Source organism: Solea senegalensis, linkage group LG18 (genome assembly GCF_019176455.1).
Source record: "Solea senegalensis isolate Sse05_10M linkage group LG18, IFAPA_SoseM_1, whole genome shotgun sequence".
In the NCBI taxonomy this organism is placed as follows: Eukaryota; Metazoa; Chordata; class Actinopteri; order Pleuronectiformes; family Soleidae; genus Solea; species Solea senegalensis.
The window spans coordinates 11,245,452-11,264,679 of record NC_058041.1 but is presented as its reverse complement, the minus strand read 5'-3'; the positions used below and the strand labels follow the sequence as shown (position 1 = coordinate 11,264,679).

The window sequence follows — 19,228 nt, the reverse complement described above, 5'->3', positions numbered from 1 at the left end:
GACCCATTATAACTTCGGTGTGCTGGAATTTTAGAGCATCTTATGTTATTAGTTCATTATGTTTATACCAGATGGAGGGTAAAAGAGAAAATGTGCTAATCATAAAATAAAAATGACATTTATGAATCAGCTTTGTTCATTGGGTTTAGTCAACCTCTAGAATATATGTGTTAGTCATCTAACATCTCACAGTGCCTTAAACAGAATACAAAAACTAGACAACAGAAAATTCAGAAAAATCTTTGAGAGACAGGGGAAAGTGTTTCTCTAGTTTTTTTCCTCAGTGTGCAGAATGTGGCCGTACAATTTTGACAGCTGTGTTTTTGTTACGTCACGCGCATGCGCTCTGAGTTTCACGTCGCCATGGCTGACAGAGGCTGGCCAGACTGTGCGAAGAGTTTGAAAGGTGTTGTGCTGGACTTGTGCGGCGTTTTATATGACAGCGGGGAGGGCGACGGCGTAGCTATACCCGGCTCCATTGAAGCCGTGCAAAGGTGAGTGAATAAACGTTGTTGGAGCATTTTAACAGGTTGCATGTTGGACCCCGTGGGTGTGTGGAGCAAAGTACGTTCACTTGGTTATTCACTCCTGAAGCGTCTTTTTTTACATGTTGGAAAAAAAAAAAAAAAACTCTTTATATTAAAAGTTTGATAATAGTGATATTTGAAGATACGGAAATATTCTTGGCAGTGGTTTGCTCACAGTGACTTTGTGCTGTATTTAGGCCTCCGACCGCTAGTTGGCAGTAGGCTCCGCCACCCTCCTTCCACTCTAGTATTTCCGTTAGGGCGGGGCGATATGAACATAAACAACGCGTTCAAGATTAAACATTTTTAAATAAATCGATAATTATCTTTAAAAAATGTGATATAGTTACAGATTCCAAAACATATTTACAACAAACAACTATTCATTCATATTATCATTCAAATTAATGATGCGTTATGTCTCAAAATGATATTGATAAGTATATTAAAAACTTTATTATATTCATTTAGAAGAAAATTACAATAAATATATATGTTAATTATTCAATGCCACCCCTTAATTACAGTATATCACAAAATGTATATCTATCATATCAAATGATTCTTTGACAAATATCAGTTTTCATAACAGTTATATGTCAGTTTCTCTGTGCTGCCATAAGCTGTGATCTATTCTCTCTTCTCATAAAGGCTCAAGACGTCCGATCTGCAGCTTCGCTTCTGCACCAACGAGACCCAGGCCACCAGAGAGAAGTTTGTGGCCAAGCTGCAGAGGCTGGGCTTTGACATTTCTGTGTCTGAGGTATTCTCTCCTTCTCCTGCAGCAGTAGCTGTGCTTAAGCAGAGAGGTTTGCGGCCTCACCTGCTGGTTTATGATGGTAAGGATTGTCTCATTCGTCAAAATTCACGACACTATTAAGACAGTACCTCAGGGTTTTTAGCCTGCACCTCAGTGGGTGTAAACATACACAGCTGGATTTCAGGGCAGATGTGATTATGTCATTATTATTTCTTTCACTATATTGGAAATACTGAGAAAATGGTCCAATAACAGGTTTATGTTACAACAAATAGAACACATTCACACAGATACACATTCTTTGTTTTAACATTTTGCCTTACTGACTTGACTGTATTTCTCAACTTATTAATTTGAAATGGTCTTTATACAGAACCATAATCATACAAATGAAACAGTATGGCATAATGTTAAAGATAAATCTAACTTATTACATTATTAAAATGGGAAATAATGTAAATAAACCTGAATTATATGTAAAATAAATAAGAATTTACACATTTCATTCACTGCAAACACTGTAGCATCACATTTGTTCCATAGCAATTTATATATATAAGACATGACACAGAAATGTACGTGTAATGTATATAATGTATGTAAAAGGAAAAGGTTGACAATACTTCTACAGAGACCTTCTCTGACTTCACTGTGAAACTGGATGTTGGAATTGTTTTTCTATGTCCAGATGAGCATATAAATGACAAAATCACACCTACATGACAGGTAGGATGGATTGCTCAAACCTGTGAAACTCCTTCAACCTGTTCAACTTGTCCACCTTCTGTGTGTTCACTCTGCAGGAGTTCTCCCTGAGTTTGACAGTGTTGACCAGACCAACCCAAACTGTGTGCTCATCGGAGATGCAGCTGAAAACTTCTCCTACCAGAACTTGAATGAGGCATTCAGGGTCCTAATGGGCCTGGAGAAGCCAGTGCTGTTCTCTCTGGGCAGAGGGTAAAGAAATATTTGTCCTTGGTATATCACATATTCCAAGTAATACAATGTAGGATTTGCTCTCGGCATCTCCAATAATGTGTCACTTATATAACCCATTGTTCATCGTATGTACATTGTTTAAATCACTTTACTGATGGACAAGATGACTCCAAGAACACGGCCAGACACACAGCAAAGTAAAACGCACTAGATATAGATGACAAGCAAATAATTGACACTTACTTGTCCAACAGTAACAGGACCTGCTCACTCTTCGGGTTTTTTTTCCTGCCACTGCCATTACTTTGATTAAATGAATGGTTCCACCTGGTTAACTTTGGGGGTGACATGCCATAAAATAGAATGTCGTATAGTTTTTTTTGTGACACGGACCTGAAACCAGAAGTTGCGTAGTAATAATTTTGGAGACATTTATTTTAAGGTTTAAATCCTACATTGTGTCCCTTTAACTGTACAGTGTCCTATAACTGGTCAAATTATCTGTGCTGTTTTCATACCTTCGTAGGAGATACTACAAGGAGACAGATGGTTTAAAACTAGATGTTGGGGTTTACATGAAGGCTCTGGAGGTACAGTGCTGTAGGTGCATATTGTGCATTTACATGTTCAATAAGAAGAAATAACAGCAGTTGTTTCTGTACTTGTGAAGAACGCTGCCTAATCCAAGATATCTTTTCATCCTCTCCAGTATGCCTGTGATTTAGAGGCTGAAGTCATTGGAAAGCCTTCCCCCATGTTCTTCCAGAGTGTTCTCAGTGACATGGGCCTTCAGCCTTGCGAGGTATGTGGAAGAAGCCGTTGATGTATATACATCAGGACTATTCAGTTACAAACTCAGTTGGGCCTCAATTTCAGACCCACACATTTCCTGCAGCAGGTGAGGACACGTTTTTAAAAAGTACATTAAAAATATAATAAAAGAACTAGCAATACAATTATTTTTGGTCATACCTGTCCTTTGCACACCCCAAAGTGCACAGAAAAGTGCACAGTATTAGTTGTAACTATTTTAATTAAAAAAATAAACACGTTTGTTAAGGTACATCGCAAATTGCATGAAATAAAAAAGGTGCACAATAGTACAACATTTGTTTCTCTTTGAAATAAGGTCAAAAGATGTCATATATGACCCACAAACATCTCACAGTACCTTTAACAGAATACAAAAACTAGACAACAGAAAACTATCAGTGCTATCAAACCTGGCTGACTACTGTAGGTTGTATGTAAGTGAGAATATTTGAGGGACAGTGAAAAGTGTTTCTCTAGTTTTTTCTCAGTATTTCTGGTGGAACCACAGGCTGGGCCACTATGAAGATGGCTGTGGTCCGAATGTGGCCCATGGGCCTCCACTTTAATAGGAAGGATATGTTTCTGAGACAGTTTTGTCAAGCACCAATGAACGCTCTTACTTCAGTTTTGTAGCGTAAAGTGGTGAGTATGTAACAGTTTTTTGGTGACAGAAGTTATACACTGCCACTTAAGCCCTTCGACGGGCAGTGGAACAGCAACACAGTGAAGTGAGTAAAAGTGTAGGTAAATAATCTGCATGCAATATAAACACCACAACATATTAAAAAAATATGGATAAATGTTACATATTAACAAAAGAAAAAATATAAACGAGAACATTTAAAAGTGTGAATTGCACCTATGAGATATTACACAGTAAAAGTATGTGAAAGAACAGGGGAAGTAGGTACAAATCTATTGATGCATCAGCCTCTCTCCTCACATCAGAAGTCAGATTCCTATCACAGAGCAAACAACTAGGCTCTCGTTAGAAAACTCAGTTTATTGACGACACTCCTCTTTTGAATCAGGAGCTTGTAGGAGCTTGTTGGAACTCAGACTTTCTCCTGAACCCTACTCCCCTTCTTGTTTGCATACTGACCTGTGGATCATTCACGACAGTGGAAAAAGAAAACCTGGTGAGAGGGGAGAATGGCTGAGCAGTTTGAAAAAAAGAAACTTGAGTACAACGTTATGGCACACTGAAATCTTATCTGTCGGGTGCTGATGAACCTCAGGAGAAGAGCACGACTAACTAAGAAGAGGGCATCGCTAATGGCACTAAAGGCAAAAAAAAAAGGGCGTTTTCAGGGGGTTTTAAACATTGCAGGAATCACAAATGTCAAATTAATTTTCCATCCCAACATCTTGTATAATACCGTGCACACAAGTGTAACATTTACAAGTTTTTATTGGCAGAAATTGAATAAATATGTTTATATAAGTGTATAATTAGTTTCGTAGCCTTGATAGAAGCCTTTTATATGTACTTTTGACAACGCACTGGGCCATTAATTTATACATCAACATTGCATATATTTTCACAACTTTTTCACAAGATATAATATAATATATAAAATGATATTCCTGACAGAAGAGATGTTCAAGATCAAGATAGGTTATTGTTTTATCTGATGAATGATGTTTGAGTAATCTGCATTTCAATCAGGTTTCCTGACAGTGATACTGGGAAATTCTCGTAGACGGACTCAATTCATTTGACAATTGTACTAAACTTTGTAAAAAACATAGACCGAGATGGGGAGAGTTTTATTGAGGCAGAAGGCTGAAATGAGACATTCAGCTTAAATAATTTGTAACCGTTATGGAGGTCGCGTTTGTCATGTGTTCTGTTCATGTTTTTTAAGTATTTTGCAGGTGGCTATTGTTTTTGTCTGCTTTCCTGTTATATATAAACTATGCTCACATAAGTGTACAATTAGGCTTAATTCAGTGCTCATGTTACTGTTTTTTAACTCCTGCAGACTTTAATGATTGGGGACGATTTGGTGAACGATGTCGGTGGAGCCCAGCACTGTCGTATGAAAGGTGTACAAGTCCGGACTGGCAAATACAGGTCAGTGATGGAGTGACATAACTTAAGTTTCCTTGACGCAGTCTAAACCTAAACATGACTCTTTATTGGCTGCTGCTGGTGTTTCTATTGCTGGTCATTCAAACTGGCCTTTAAATTGTTTTCTAGATTCACTTGTTCACTTGTGAAAAGACAGCTTCATGATTTATGCACTAAAATAAAGAAATGCATCAATTCAAATTTGAATTTGTAGTACCTGTGAAGCAACCAAAAAAGGAATAGTTTTAAATTAGTTTTACAGTGCCCCATTTTTGGAATATAGTGTTGAATGAGGCTGGTGTAATCATGTTCAGCAAAATAAATCTGTTCATCTTATTGTCACAAGAGGGCGCCCTTACACCAGCGCTGTAAGATAAACCTTCCTCTGTAACATGAGGCATCCTGTGAACCAACCACCTCATTCTTGTCCTCCAGATTTGTTTATTTGATTGAGAATATGTCAAAAATGTCTTTATTCACTCCACATGTCCAATGCTCACAACTTCTTTTGTCACCAACGGATTTATGATTCCAAATGTAGAGATTAACTGTGGCGCCTTCCTTATGCTGTAACTGTAATTACAAAAACATATGGCTGATCATTTTAGAAGATGGACTGTATGTATGTAGTAGTTATGGCATGGCAAAAACAGAAACATGACGGGAAGTAGGAGGGGGGACGCTGTAACAGAGCAGCACATTACATCATCTTTTCATGTATGTTCAGAGTCGTAGTTTAAAAGGTGTTTTTTTTCCTTGTGGAATGTGACCCCACCCTTAGTTTAATATGTGCACTTATGTGTAATATTTAAAGAAACTAGAGTGGAAAACTGAAGCCTGTTTGTAGTTTACATTTTAAACACATCACCCCTTAATGTGAAGCAGTAGTAGAGCAACGATTAAGACTCTTTACTTAAAGAATCATTACCTAAATGATATTTATTTGGCAGAAATTGAAGATAAAATACATTTTCTCATTTTTTATGTGTGTAAAATCACCTGATTTTATGAATTGTTCATTTTCATTACCTCAGAATGAGCCGCCATTTTGGATCACCATATTTTACAATAGCCCATAATGGACAAACAAAACATTTTATCAGTTTTGATGCTAAATCAAAACTGGGGTGGGGGGCGACATAGGTGAAGGCTACATAGGTTCTTTCAATGCTCTTGGAAGGGAAGGGTGAGGTGAGGCTGCAACATTACCAATAAACTTAACCCTTTAACACCGAGCGTCAGTGAACTATACATTACGCAACGGTTTGTGCTTCTAAAAATTCCAACGGTTTCTGAAAGCTGAGAAGTTGCATGTCAAAGCCAACATGTGGTTATTACTGTAGTTTCACTCGCACTGTTGCAGGAAGTCGGCAAAGCAGCTTCTTTGTCATCAGAGAGGAGAGAGTTGGAAAAATGCCTGTACAAAAGTTCCACTTTATGGCCTGTTTTTGGACATTGAGACAAAACCTTGAACAAATGTTATTTCAGTTTAACATTGTTCAAGTTTAACACAAAATCTGGTGTTCTTGTGCAACTACAGTGTTAATAAATAAAACCTTTTGGTTTTCTTCATTGTTAACATGCAGTAAATTGTAAATAACCCTTTTATGGTTAAGATAAGCAAAAAAAGTTGACATTTTGAGGCTTAGGTGTTAAAGAGTTAACTTAATGGTTTCAATACCACCACAATCATGTTTTAATGACATTTTTGTTTGCAGTGGTGCACAGTCAATTGTAAACTGCTAAACTAGTGCTGTTTTGTGATTTTAGCTCACATAATGTAGTGCATCAAATCACATTTTATGATGTTCTATGTGTTACAAATACACAACTGATAAGAAGTATAAATGAAGTTGTATACATTGAATATACTACCGTTTAAGTTCATATTCTTTTTTTAATGGTGCTTAATAGATCAAAATAGCTGCTTTTTGTCATTTTCCATTTTCCATTCAGAAGTGTAATGACTTCTAAGAGCAATATTAAGACAGAGACTCGATTGATTGTGTCCGACTATCACTGTCGGGTCATTTTGGCCTTAGAACTTTGATTAGTCTGCAGAGTCTCGTACTTGCTGACCTGCTCCACTGCTGCGCATTGGCATGCAGGTTTTTAGTCATGTGACGCGAGAACGCTGAGTAATCTGCTTGAGCATCAGTTAGCTTTAATCCTGTGCTAAGAGCACAGTCACACACTGTACAACCTGTTTGAATGAACATGTGTGCGTTTGCTTTCTCACCAGTGTTTTTGTGTGTTACTGTCATGTCCATGCACGCTCATGAGCCATTGTTTGCATAGACGGCTGAGTGTTATTTGTGAATTTGTTGCTGAATCCGTGGGGTTTATGTGACTTCCTTTCCCAGCAGTTCACTTCTGCCTCCAGTGTGCTGACACACTGACCTGAACGCTGGATAAATTAGATAAAAAGATGTCACTGATTTGTTTGTTTGAATGAGAGTGAATTGGTGAGAGTAGTGGGCCACAGAAGAGCACATTTGGAATCAGTGTTAAGTTACATGGCGTGCTGTGTTTGTGCTGTGGTGGTCTAGATTTATGGACTGTGACGTGCATGGGGTTTGAATTGTGAAAACACATGATAATAAAGCAGGGGTTATTTATTTATAGTGTCAAATTCATTTGTTATTGCATCATGTTTGTGTGTGTGAGCAGTAAAGGAAGACATTTTGTGTGAATAGATTTATTCCTCTAATCATCAGCCAGTTACAGGAAGTGAAAGTACACAGAAGTGTGTCAAATTAGAAGTTGTGGCTCTGTCATTTTCTTGATAAACACAGACACCTCGTAATGTCCAAGATCCTTCACCAGACTTGCAGTGTGCACATTCTGTGAGAGCGAAAAAGGCAAAACAAAAAACAAAAAAACGTGACATTATAGCAGTGTTTCTGTGGGGACTGTGGGAGTTGGGGGGGAGACGTGAGATTTAGCATTGTTTAGCCAAACAGGGCCCAGTGAACCCAGGCTTGCTGGGAGTAGCTATAAACCCACAGTCAGATCTATGAAAACACAGCTGTTTCCAAGTCAACCAGATGCTGCGCAGGCCTCCAGTTCCCATCACGCCTGGAAAAGAGACTTCTTCAAATACCTCAGGCCCGGTGACAAGGAAGGAAGGGGAAAAGACATAAATCATGGACAAATCTAATCATATCATCTTACTTTGAAAAGCCTTTGACTGCTGTTCTCTCAGCGAGGAAGACGGCCTGGGATTCTTTACCTTGTGTGTACATTTGTATGACACATGAGTCACAGAGTCCTTCTTATTTTTGCATGTCGTTCATTACCTGCTGTTCTACATCGCAAATTATCAGTGAAGTGACAACGTATGGCAACCAAGAGTTGGAAAATGTACTGTTTTATTTCTATCATAGTGAGGTTGTCACAGTGTGGGCAGTGTGGGCACATGCTATAATCATGTTAGTGGATTTGAGGTGTTAGTGCTCTCTCTACTTTTTAAAAAAATGGTATAAAACAGTGCTTACTATGTTACCGTGTCCAAGACCACTGGCTGAACAAAGTGCCATTACAGAGCCTGCAACTCACTGCTGTAAAGATTATAGGTATAATATAGAGGTCATTTAAACAGGGTGGTGTTCTGCTAGCAGTAAAACTTTTCTAGTTTTTAAATCACAAGCGTAAGTTAGCAGACTTGTCTCGGGGGAGCCAGAAAACCCTTTATTCTTTAATGTAGAACAGGTTTACAAAGAGGGGCCTACCACCACCAAAAAGTGGTTGGAAATTAGACTGAGTGGAGAAACCCAACTGCTGATGTTAGTCATCTGCATGAGAATAATCTGCTGACACTGCACCAGTCTGCTCCAACTCCTGTCGGCTCTGTAGTGTTGAGTGTCGTCACAACCGTACAGCTGCATGTCAAACACTTTAATGTAGAATTGTGTATTATAATAGTGTCAGTGGCTACTGCATGTAGAGAGATCAACACCAGGTTGTGTGAGGGTTCTAATGTCTTGTTTGCTTAAACGTCCAGTGTGTGACATTTAGAGATTGTATGAGCAGAAACTGAATTTCATAGCCTTGGGTACATTTGGTTAAGGTTATTGGTGTATTGGTTTTTGTAACCCTAGAATTAGAATTAATATGTACTATAGCAAGGGCCTTACTCTACTGTCATCGTGTGCCACAATGTTTATGCAGGAGCCCAAATTTACAACAACAACAACTAACCACAGAGTGTGTTTTGCAAATTGTGAAGGAATCTTACTATGCAAACAAAGGAGAATCACATCCTTAGTTCCCTGACACGCTTGGACACTTTGTTTGGTGCAATCTGCCGTTTCACCATTAGACGTCACTAACGCTTACATACTGTACTGTAAACGCTGCAGTCAGTGAAATATCCCACAACACTTTATGTAATCAATGTCGTCTGTTCATGAGTTCATGTGCCTTTGACTGTGCGCTGCTCGAAAACACACACGTTCACTGACGCACTCAACCAAATTGGTTTAATGTTTATAAAAAATAAAACAGACGGTACAACAGTTGTGTGTATTTTTCGGGAAAAAAAATAACCACACTTGAGCAATGTTTTGAATGCTGTAATCATTTTAATCGCTTACTGTTGGGCATATTTAACAAATATCACCTTTAGCTAAGTATGAGCTACATTACCAGTGACCGACACGAACAGTTTAGTCAGATGATGACTATGTTGTCCCTGTTGTCCCGGTGCTGTCTCTCCTGTATGTTGTCCTTGTCCTGCACAGTTCACCCCTGTGGTTTGTGGCCTCCACTCGTCCTGTGTTCTTTGTTTCTGTTCTCTTATCATCAAGGAACTGTCGCAGCGCTGTGTATCGTAGAAGGCTCCTGAAGGCAGGTTCCCATCATGCTGTTCCTTCCATTTGTACTCACTTTAATTGCTTTCTCCGAGCTGACAGAATGTTTCTGAAGCTTTTAATCTTGGCATGCTGCCTTTACCTCTCAGCCTGTGATAATCAAGGTAGTTTTTCTATCGCCTTCCTTTTCACGTGTATAATTCTGCTGAGAAGGAAACAGGTGTGATGTATCGCATACCAACACAGTATTGATAAAGTCGTTTTGAACGAGGGCCAGGGAGTTAAAGGAAGCCCTTTGGAATCTGGCAGAGACGTCACAACAAACATGTTCACACAGCAGCCATCATCTTAAAAATGGTTTACAGTGTAAACTTCTCCCTGTGGCCAAACGCTCCGCTGCTAATGTGAGTGTTGGGAAGCTGTTTTCCGAGCACACTGAGCCAGACTGAACCTCTCCAGACAGAATTAGCCCCCGATGATAAAAACTGTGAACCACTTTAGAGAAACCGCACCCTGGTTGTGTGTCTGCAGCCGGCACAGAGGGACACAACAGGAAGTGAGCATTGCAGGGGTTCAGCGGCCATGTGATTACTGTACAGATTAGTTTTCCTTCAGTGTTTTTCTCCCCCACCACGCACGATATGAGTGGGTTCATAGTTCCACGCTCGCACGTTGTTCAAGAACATTATTTTAATGCTGCATTCAAGCCATGCTGAATGGAAACAATGCAGAGACCTTTCATAATCCATTACACTTTTTGAGTGTTTTTACAGAAATATCTTGGGTTGCAAGCGTTAATTAGTTGTTTCATATCTCGTTACGCAGTGAAAGCAGAGACAAGCAAACAGTTGATCCTTTTTCATTCGCCTAATCAACTGTATTTGTGGAAGTAATGGATGTAATGGTGATTGAATTATCAGTCACACCTGTTTACCTCTGGTTTTTTCCTACCCCCACTTTGGTGCTTGTAAATGACAGTCTAAATATTATGACATTAATTTGGCTTTGGCATGGTAGGATGCTTATTTTTACAACTTCATTTTTCATATTAGAAAGCTCTGATAATATAGAAAGGAAATTACACTCCGGCATTACAGTGCATTTGTCCACCATGTGAGCACTTTTACTGCGCACACACACACAGCTTATTATCAAAGCTGATATTGTAATGCACTGATGTTGTTTTGTGTACTCAATAACACCAGTTAGAACACACTGTTCTCAGCAGATGGGCCCTATGCAAATATGTACAACTATCGCTGCAACTGTTGCTCTTATAATCAGAGTTATCAGAAGGTCTGAGGCGGATGTAGAGCGTGTGTGAGAAGTATTTGGCTTGATGTACGAGGGAAGTCCTCTTCTTTTTTCACAGACATCAGACACTTGTGTTGAATGCTACAGCTCATATATGAAAGAAGATTCTTAGCATCACATGGCTTTAATAACACTTAAAATCATTCCCATCTGATCCAATTCGAGTTTGGTCCAGAGGAATCAATCTTTAACACGTGTCTAGTCCCACTTATAAAGTTGTGAAAAGATGGAAGGATGGATTCACTAGGAAAGCTTGTGGCCCAGGTATCTGAGTGAACAGGGAAGAATCTGAGTGAGCTACAGATCCCACTGTCAAAAGAATTTATGACTAATTCATATTTAGTGGATCTGAATTCATGCAGGAATAAATTCACAAGATTGCTCTGTTTCTTGATCCATGACCATGACGGCGAACCACCTGAACTTGAAGTGAAGTGGATGCTTCAGTTATTCAGGGACACACATTTCCTGTTACACGGCCACCCCTGCTGTTTTTGGTCTGTCCAAATAGGAAAACAACAACAAAATAACCATGAGCTATTTTTTGAACAACTCTCTGAAAGTAACCGAGCTATAAAATCTAACTGACTTCCATCGCTGTCTGGACTGTTCCACGGATATTCTGTGTTTAAATCAATGAAACATGTCATACCAAGTGATATTTAATTGCCATTTTGATGCCTCTTTTGTTTTAGGCTTTCTTATCTTGTGTGCATCACGTAAGATGTATGATTTTGTTTGTGTAAATTCAGTCCACACTGAATCAACATGATTACAAAATCAATTTTTTTTTGTCTCTGCAGAAAGATCACGTTTCCCTCTGCACGGACACGACCGACCTCTCTGATGTCAGTTTTCATAAACGCGACACAGCAGTGTTAGATTTATGGTTGGGCTTTGTTCTGTGCAAAACTATGACGCAGGGCAGCCGTGTCCTCTGTGCGCAGCTGTGGTGGCACCTTAGCTTTCAGGTCCGTACTCTGTTTCAGTCCAGTGTATCTTTCAGCCTTGCACTGGTGTCCTATAGCCTCACTAGCTTTGGTAATGTAAGGTTTCAGGTATGCGCCTGTCAGACCTGGAGTGTTTACACGTATAACTATATATCAAGGCCTTGTTTGTGTATTTCCCAAACTATAAGGTAATCTCTTGGAGAATCTCTAATTTCTATTTTTGGAACTCTCCTTTGTCGAACTGGAGTCATTGTGCCAGAGCAGGTTATGCTTGAGTTGCATCTGCACGTCTGCTCTGTTTTGACCTTTGTGAACCACACTTGACAAATGTATAAGCATTTTAGAGCGTCTGCTACAACAGAACAGTGTCACACCCTGTCCTGTCTTGTCAGTTACTGTTCACATGCTTTTTTTGTTTTGTTTGCGTGTTGGAAGGAAACGAGGTTGAGGTTATGAGGTTATTTCATCCCCTCCTCTTTGCCGAGGCTGTAGGCTCTGAACGGTTCTAAATGTGTCGCTGAGGTCTGTTTGCCTGTGTGCCTTCACAGACTCCATTCACACCAGTCCAGTGGATCATACTATGTGCACAACATGGCCTTTGAGCCGAAGCACAATCCACAGGGACCCACTTTTGTGTCCAAGTCCTCTGGATCGTCAGAGGAACTGAAATCAAAGAGCAGTGTGTCCTGTTTGGGTTTGCTTGTTTCGTAGCAAAACGCTTTAATCAAGAAAAAGAATGAATGACCATATTTGTACATAATGACAAAATCAAGTGAAATGGCTTTAAAGGTATGAAGGAAATTCACCACCCTTTAAAGATTTACATGGTACAATAGGAAACATATGAAAGTCTTGTTTTATTGGTTAGATTATTCGTCAGGGGCAGCATTTACAGTGACATGACAAAACAGTCCAGCTAATTAACTTAGTGTCTAATCTATGTTTCCATCCAATTCCCATGGATTGGAAATGACAGCTTAGTCGGGAATGTAAACACAATCAATTCTGGGAATGAGTTCCTCGTCCAGCCTGCACTTTTGTGCTGTTGGCACGAGACCAAACACTCCTTTGCCTTTTCTTCCCTGCTTAGGTCTTAATTTTCCTTGTATTACCTTCATACGTCGGTGCTTTTAATAGACTATTCTAAACACAAGGCTCAGCTGTTTCCTTTTACTCTCGGAGGACAACAGCTGTGATCAAAATTATATTGTAATTGCAGTAGGTTACAATGGTGACAAAAAAAATGTTTGAAAAGACATTTGTGCATTAAAATATCTAGAACTGACAAGATTGTTATAATATGCTTTGTTGAGTAGTGTTGTTTAAATCTGTAGAAATCCTTCTATGCGATTGAAGGTAATGGATCATTTCATTTTGGTCGCCTTTTGATGATGTCATCCACTTAAATCATGTCTGCTATAACAATATCACAGTACTTCTAGCAACGCAAACGCAACCTTGTGACGGTCATAGCAGTTGATTTCGGTGTAACTGAATCATTAGAATCAGTTAATTAAAAGTAATTAAACTACGGCTGAACTGGTTGTGATTCGGCTCGCGATCGCCGGCTTTTGGCAGTGCTGTTGCTAAATACACCAGACTCCTCTGTTAAATAGTGACATTTTATACATTTCCTTGCTAAATGTTGGAGATTAACGCATGTTTTCGGGATTCGTACGTCTTTTTAACTGCTCTGCGGTTCGGCATTGTTCATTCCTGTGTTGGACGTCATGCTTGTGACTCTTCCAGACCAATCAGTGGCCGACGTCACATTTTAGTATCATCTCAGCTCGCTTGGTGCCTCGCCAGGGCAGGTACTAAAAAGGCACCAGGTATCACTCATGAAAAAACAAGCTACAACTGTATAGTGGCAAAGTGCCATTATATCCAAGATAATACCATAGCAGGGCACCAAAGACTGAGGGCAGACTCTGAATGACTGTGTCACTAGCTGCACGAAGAGGTTAAAGAGCTTGATGAGACTCTACTGGGTGCCTGAGCCTGACCTGGCATCCCTCACCACCCTGGGGTGACAGCTTCCCCTGCCTGCAGGTTCTTCTAAAGCCCGCCGTGCGTTATAAGTCAATGAGATATTAATAATTAACCAAAGCGGTTGTTTTTTTCACCCCTCAGTGAGACTATACTCCCACAGCGATACAAAGGGGCCGGCCGGGCCTCGGCCACTGAGGCCCTCAACGGTGCTTTTCCTCCCACGAGACGGGAAAGAAAAGGACAGAGAGTGGGAGAGAATTTGTGAGAGAGCTTAAGCTCACAGATGGCAGACTGAAACATAGCACTGCCTCTTAAATACATGAACACAGGTCGTTAGCTGTTTGAATAGGGATCCAATCCGTCTTGCAATTAGGCTCCTTGGCTGGGGGTACTTGGGGCTTTGCCTGATTTCTTCCTGAGCCATATTTATTTCTCCAAGAGTTTGTATGTAGTTGCACAAGAATGTTTGAATTGTCAGTATTAGAAGCAGGTGACTCAGCAACAATCACACGCAGCCAAATGAATGCTCAGCAAGCCATCACTGGCACGACTAATGATGACATGCTGAAGAAGAGAGGGGTGTGGTTAGATCAAGGACATGTGAAGCTCTGTGGATTGAGCACAACACTTGTGAAACAGCTGTGAAACAACCACATTTCCAAATAAATAGTCTTATCACGTCAAAACAGTTAAAGCACTGAAATGGCTTTTCAGTTGTGAAATATTACCCTTTAATTTTCTTAACTACCAGAGTGTCATACAACTCTTTTAGCTTTGTCCAAGAAAGCAGTATTTAATAGATATAGAATATGCCAGGATAACTCTCGGTATAACTCTCGGTATAACTGTGGGACTGATAAAAAGAGTTGACAAGCAGAGATATCACTTTTTACTCCATAGAAACTTGTGTAAATGTAGGATTATTATTATTTATTTATTTTTTTAAACTAGCATTAGTTTCCCTGGAATAAGCTTTAAATTAACGGACCTAATGAGTGGATAAATGGTTGAAATGAATGATAGGCAATGAATCAGTGGCTAAAACAGCATTAAGTACTGGTGGTCAATGAACAAAGCAATGTCACATTTGCGTAATGTAATTACGTAAATGTTATAGTGTGAAATGGCATCTAATTTACGAATGATTATTTTCCTTAATAATTATTCTGTCATTTACTTTCTTGATCCGGTCCAGATAATAGTGAAACACCGTCATAGAAGAGCACTCCAGAAAGTATTCACATTTGTGAAGGAGAAATCAAGAGACCGGGTTATGTCTATTTAAAACAAAATAGATGATAAATACTTAGAATAATTAATTGTTGAAGCCCTCATTGGGAAGTCAGGTAACTGACTTTCGCATGAGGAACAGAAATGAATGGCTGCTTGAACCGGCAGAGCAATTATGTCTAATACAATATGTGAAATGAGAGCTGCTCTGTCGGCACCATTTAGATGTAAAACACTTTACAAAGGAGGTTCGTGGCTCACGTTCAATTTTCCAGTGGGTGTTTTCAACAGTTGGGGCGCACGCTCTTTCTGTGCGTCTCGCATTGCTCTCGACAGGAGGCTGTCGAAGAGCAACGGGACGGAAAAAGCAAGTGTCTCTCGGTGCTACGACCAGGGAATCCCCTTTTGTGTCCTGCTGCATTGGAAAGAATCATGTTGTGCGCAAACAACCGTAGACTGCAGCTGTTTGCTGATCACCATGACTCATCAGTAGCCAGCCTCGTTTGCATGGTAAAATGATAACGGCTGATTCGTGGCCTCGAGCACAGCAGAGGATGTGAAGGCTCCAGCTCAGCATCTGTCCTTTCTGTTGCCATAGCACACATGTGACATGGTGGTTTCCCCTGTTCAGTTAGACTGTTTTCTTTTTTTAAAGAAGCGGCTACAGCTGCTGTTGTGTCACCGCGTTACTGTATGTGTGCGGGAGAAGCTGAAGAGGAAGATGAGCAGGAGGATGATGATGATGATGATAAAACCAGACTGGAACATCACAGCTGGCTTGAGTTGTCTACTTTTTCATTTTTGCTCTCCTTTTCACGGAGCCTGATACGCCATCAATCTCTCCCGTGACCTTTAGAGCCAGAGCTGTGATCACATTCTCACCCTCAAGGCCAAAACTCCTGCAACATCACGGAGCAGTAAAAAAACACATGCGGTTCGCACCTTCTTCTCCTCCTCCACTGGTGAGGGGTAGAAAGCCTTGTCTTGTGTTAGTATCTTATGTCACCCACAAGGCATGGCTGAACATAAAGGCTGTGGTTGTATTTGGGCTGTGTTCTCCTCCAGGACATGGTGTATAGTCTGCTTTAGTTAGGAAAAAAAAAGAAAAAAAGAAAGCTAGTGTTTTAGCTGATGGTGCCTTCCCCAGTGCGGTATGAAAAACGCACTTCCACACAATGAAGTGGGGCTGAGTGTTTTTCCGTCTCTCACTGGCAGACTGACTGGTCTCCTCTCGGCGTTGCTGCAGCTCTTGTAAATATCTTTGCCCAACTGTTAAAGCCCGGTGAACGTTGCCGTTTTACTCATGCAGGAGAGAAGGGCTTTAAAAGTCAAGCGTGCAGCTTTTAGATCACTTAACAAATCACTCAAAACATTGTCAAATGAGTTCTCACAGTGCCGATAAAGCCTCTCAGCTCCACACGTCTCTCTCTCTGTGTTTCTCAGCACTGTGGTGTTTAGCACTCATGTTGCCCAACAACATTCCCACGCTGCACGCGGGAAGTGATTTGTTTTATGTCAAGACAGATGAAGGCAAGTGCAACATTACGCTTGTAAAGTGAGATTCAATTTTTATTTTATTTGTATTCTAAACTACAGCATTCATTATCTCAGAGAGGAAATACCGAACAGTTCACACAGTGAGCAAGCACTCGGCGTGAGTGGAGAGACAAAAAAACAGCAAAAAAAATCTTTGATGGAACCAGACTCAAAGATGTGCAGACATCTGCCTCAACTGGTTGGGCTGAAATGAGAAATGGGGGACACAGGAGAGCTGGGGGACAGAAAGGTAATGAGGGAGACCAGGAGCAACCGTTGCATTAAAGGAATACTTCAGCTTTGTATTACTAGAGTAAAAAGTTGAAAAATTGTGTTTCCCAACCTCAGTTTCGATGAAGTATTCTTTGAAGTTATAGATTTAGACAGGACACTTCAGAATCAGTTCTGACATGCTTATAGTACTACAGTGTCATTTATACATGTACTAGTGTAGATTGTTGACCAGAAATTATACTGATTTTAGTTTTAATCATAGCATAATAATAATGAGAATACTACAACTGCTAATGATGATAATAGTAATAGCCAAATAGGTTGGAGTATGACTGAGAAGAGAAAGAAGCTCCCACGAACGGTTTCAGTTATACATTCTCTAACGCTCCAAAATTCCAGGTGATTCAGCAGTTTAATGAGATAAGTGCTTATTGTCCTCACCTGCCCCCGATCTGTGTCAGATTGACACAGTAAACAAATGATGTTGCATCGTTTCTGTTCACAAAGTCCAAAGAGAGGTGAAATAATATCATCAACTAAAATCCCCCAAAGTTACGCACTGCCGGTTTAAAGATGATGTCGCATATTGAAACACTCTTCTCAGTCTCATTGCTCATTTCTCACGTCCTCCATGTCCCCTTTTTCATGTGTCATGGAGACTCTCGGCACATCTGCTTTAACACAAGGCACTGACTTGCAATTTAGGCCACAAATAAAATGGTGAACCTGTTAAATGTCCCTTGAAATGAACCCAGATTGTCCGACCTGCTGTTGTGTTGACTAAAAAGTGAGCCATTTCAAATTACCTCAGGGTTTAAATCATTTTTCCAGGATGAATTTTGCAGTATTTTGGCTACACCCATACAATGATCAACAGTGTCAACAACAGGAATGCAGAGTTATTTCAAAGCATCAGAGTTTCCAAAAAAGCAAACACAAGATGTGTCTGTGTGTTGAAATTCAGCTGCTGGGAAACAGTTTTCCAGCCACATTTCCCCCAAAAAATTCCCTGTCCTTCACACTCTGTCACTGCGTTCAAACATTGTTCTCCTGTTGGCTCAGGCTGGACTTATCTTCTCTGCCATCATGTGTGCTGCTTTGCCTGCATGTCGTGTAAGGCAAACTGCACACTCGGCAAAAGTGAAGCGGTGAAGACACAGGTGTTTAAACCTCAATGTAGGTGTATGTGACAGTTTGGTGTCCTGCTGTGCGTGTGTGTGTGTGTGTGCGCCTCTATGTGCTCAGTGTTAAGCATTAACTGACGGGAAGGTTGTCCTGCCTTTTTACCGTGAGGTCAGCAGTACAACAAAGACTTATTTTGCCTCACGTCTGTATCGTCCCTCATCGCTCTTTTCTCTTTTATGCCCAGCTGATGTTCTCACTCACTCACTGCATGAGTCACTCGTGTTCACTTTCACGCAGAGGAGCCAAGTCCCTTATAAAAGTCTGTCACCGTGTTTTCATTCTTTCTTTGTCTACCACTTTATCCTGCATGGGGGGGCGCCGTCGCCAATCCCAGCCGGCATAGCGTGACAGGGACAGGTAGTCAGTCCATCAAAGGGCCAACACATGGCAGTTTAGACTGTCCAATGAACCCCTGCCTGTTTTTTGGACTGTGGGCGGAAACCAGAGTACCCGGAGAAAACCCACGCACACATGGCAACTGCGCTCACCGCTATCCCACTGTGTGGCCTCACCATGTTTTATAGTTAAATATGTGACGGCCTACGCCACTATAATCTCATATTACCAATAAAATCGAATCATTTCCTCCTTGGCTGTGACCTACATCCCCCCCCCAAAAAATGTCATCCTTTTGACAATGCTGCTCACAGAGAAACAAACAAACTCAGCTGAAAACATAACCTCCCACAGGGGAGGTAATAAATGTCGAGCTTTTATAACCTGGAAAAACCTAAAAATGCATATTGACAGTTGCCAGATTTCCCGCGGTGACATCTTTACTATGGTAACTGTAAATCCATCCAGAGTTCTCCGCTGCCTCTGAAGTTCTTTAAGTTCTCTGCCCACTCGTAAGCCTTCTGATC

At 40.4% G+C, this 19,228-nt stretch overlaps 1 protein-coding gene across 2 annotated transcripts in view; it reads left to right on the top strand.

Annotated features, from left to right (window-relative positions):
- The first annotated feature begins 342 nt into the window (after nt 1–342).
- The window catches only part of LOC122758880 (phospholysine phosphohistidine inorganic pyrophosphate phosphatase), a 50,742-nt gene continuing 31,856 nt past the window's right edge, over nt 343–19,228 (top strand). For both annotated transcript variants that reach the window (XM_044013265.1, XM_044013264.1), the window contains exons 1-6: nt 343–494; nt 1,179–1,366; nt 2,091–2,244; nt 2,753–2,816; nt 2,936–3,028; nt 5,025–5,116. In XM_044013265.1, the coding sequence (XP_043869200.1) occupies nt 364–494; nt 1,179–1,366; nt 2,091–2,244; nt 2,753–2,816; nt 2,936–3,028; nt 5,025–5,116 (722 nt within the window). In that variant the 5' untranslated portion in view covers nt 343–363. The remainder of the gene's footprint in view (nt 495–1,178; nt 1,367–2,090; nt 2,245–2,752; nt 2,817–2,935; nt 3,029–5,024; nt 5,117–19,228) is intronic.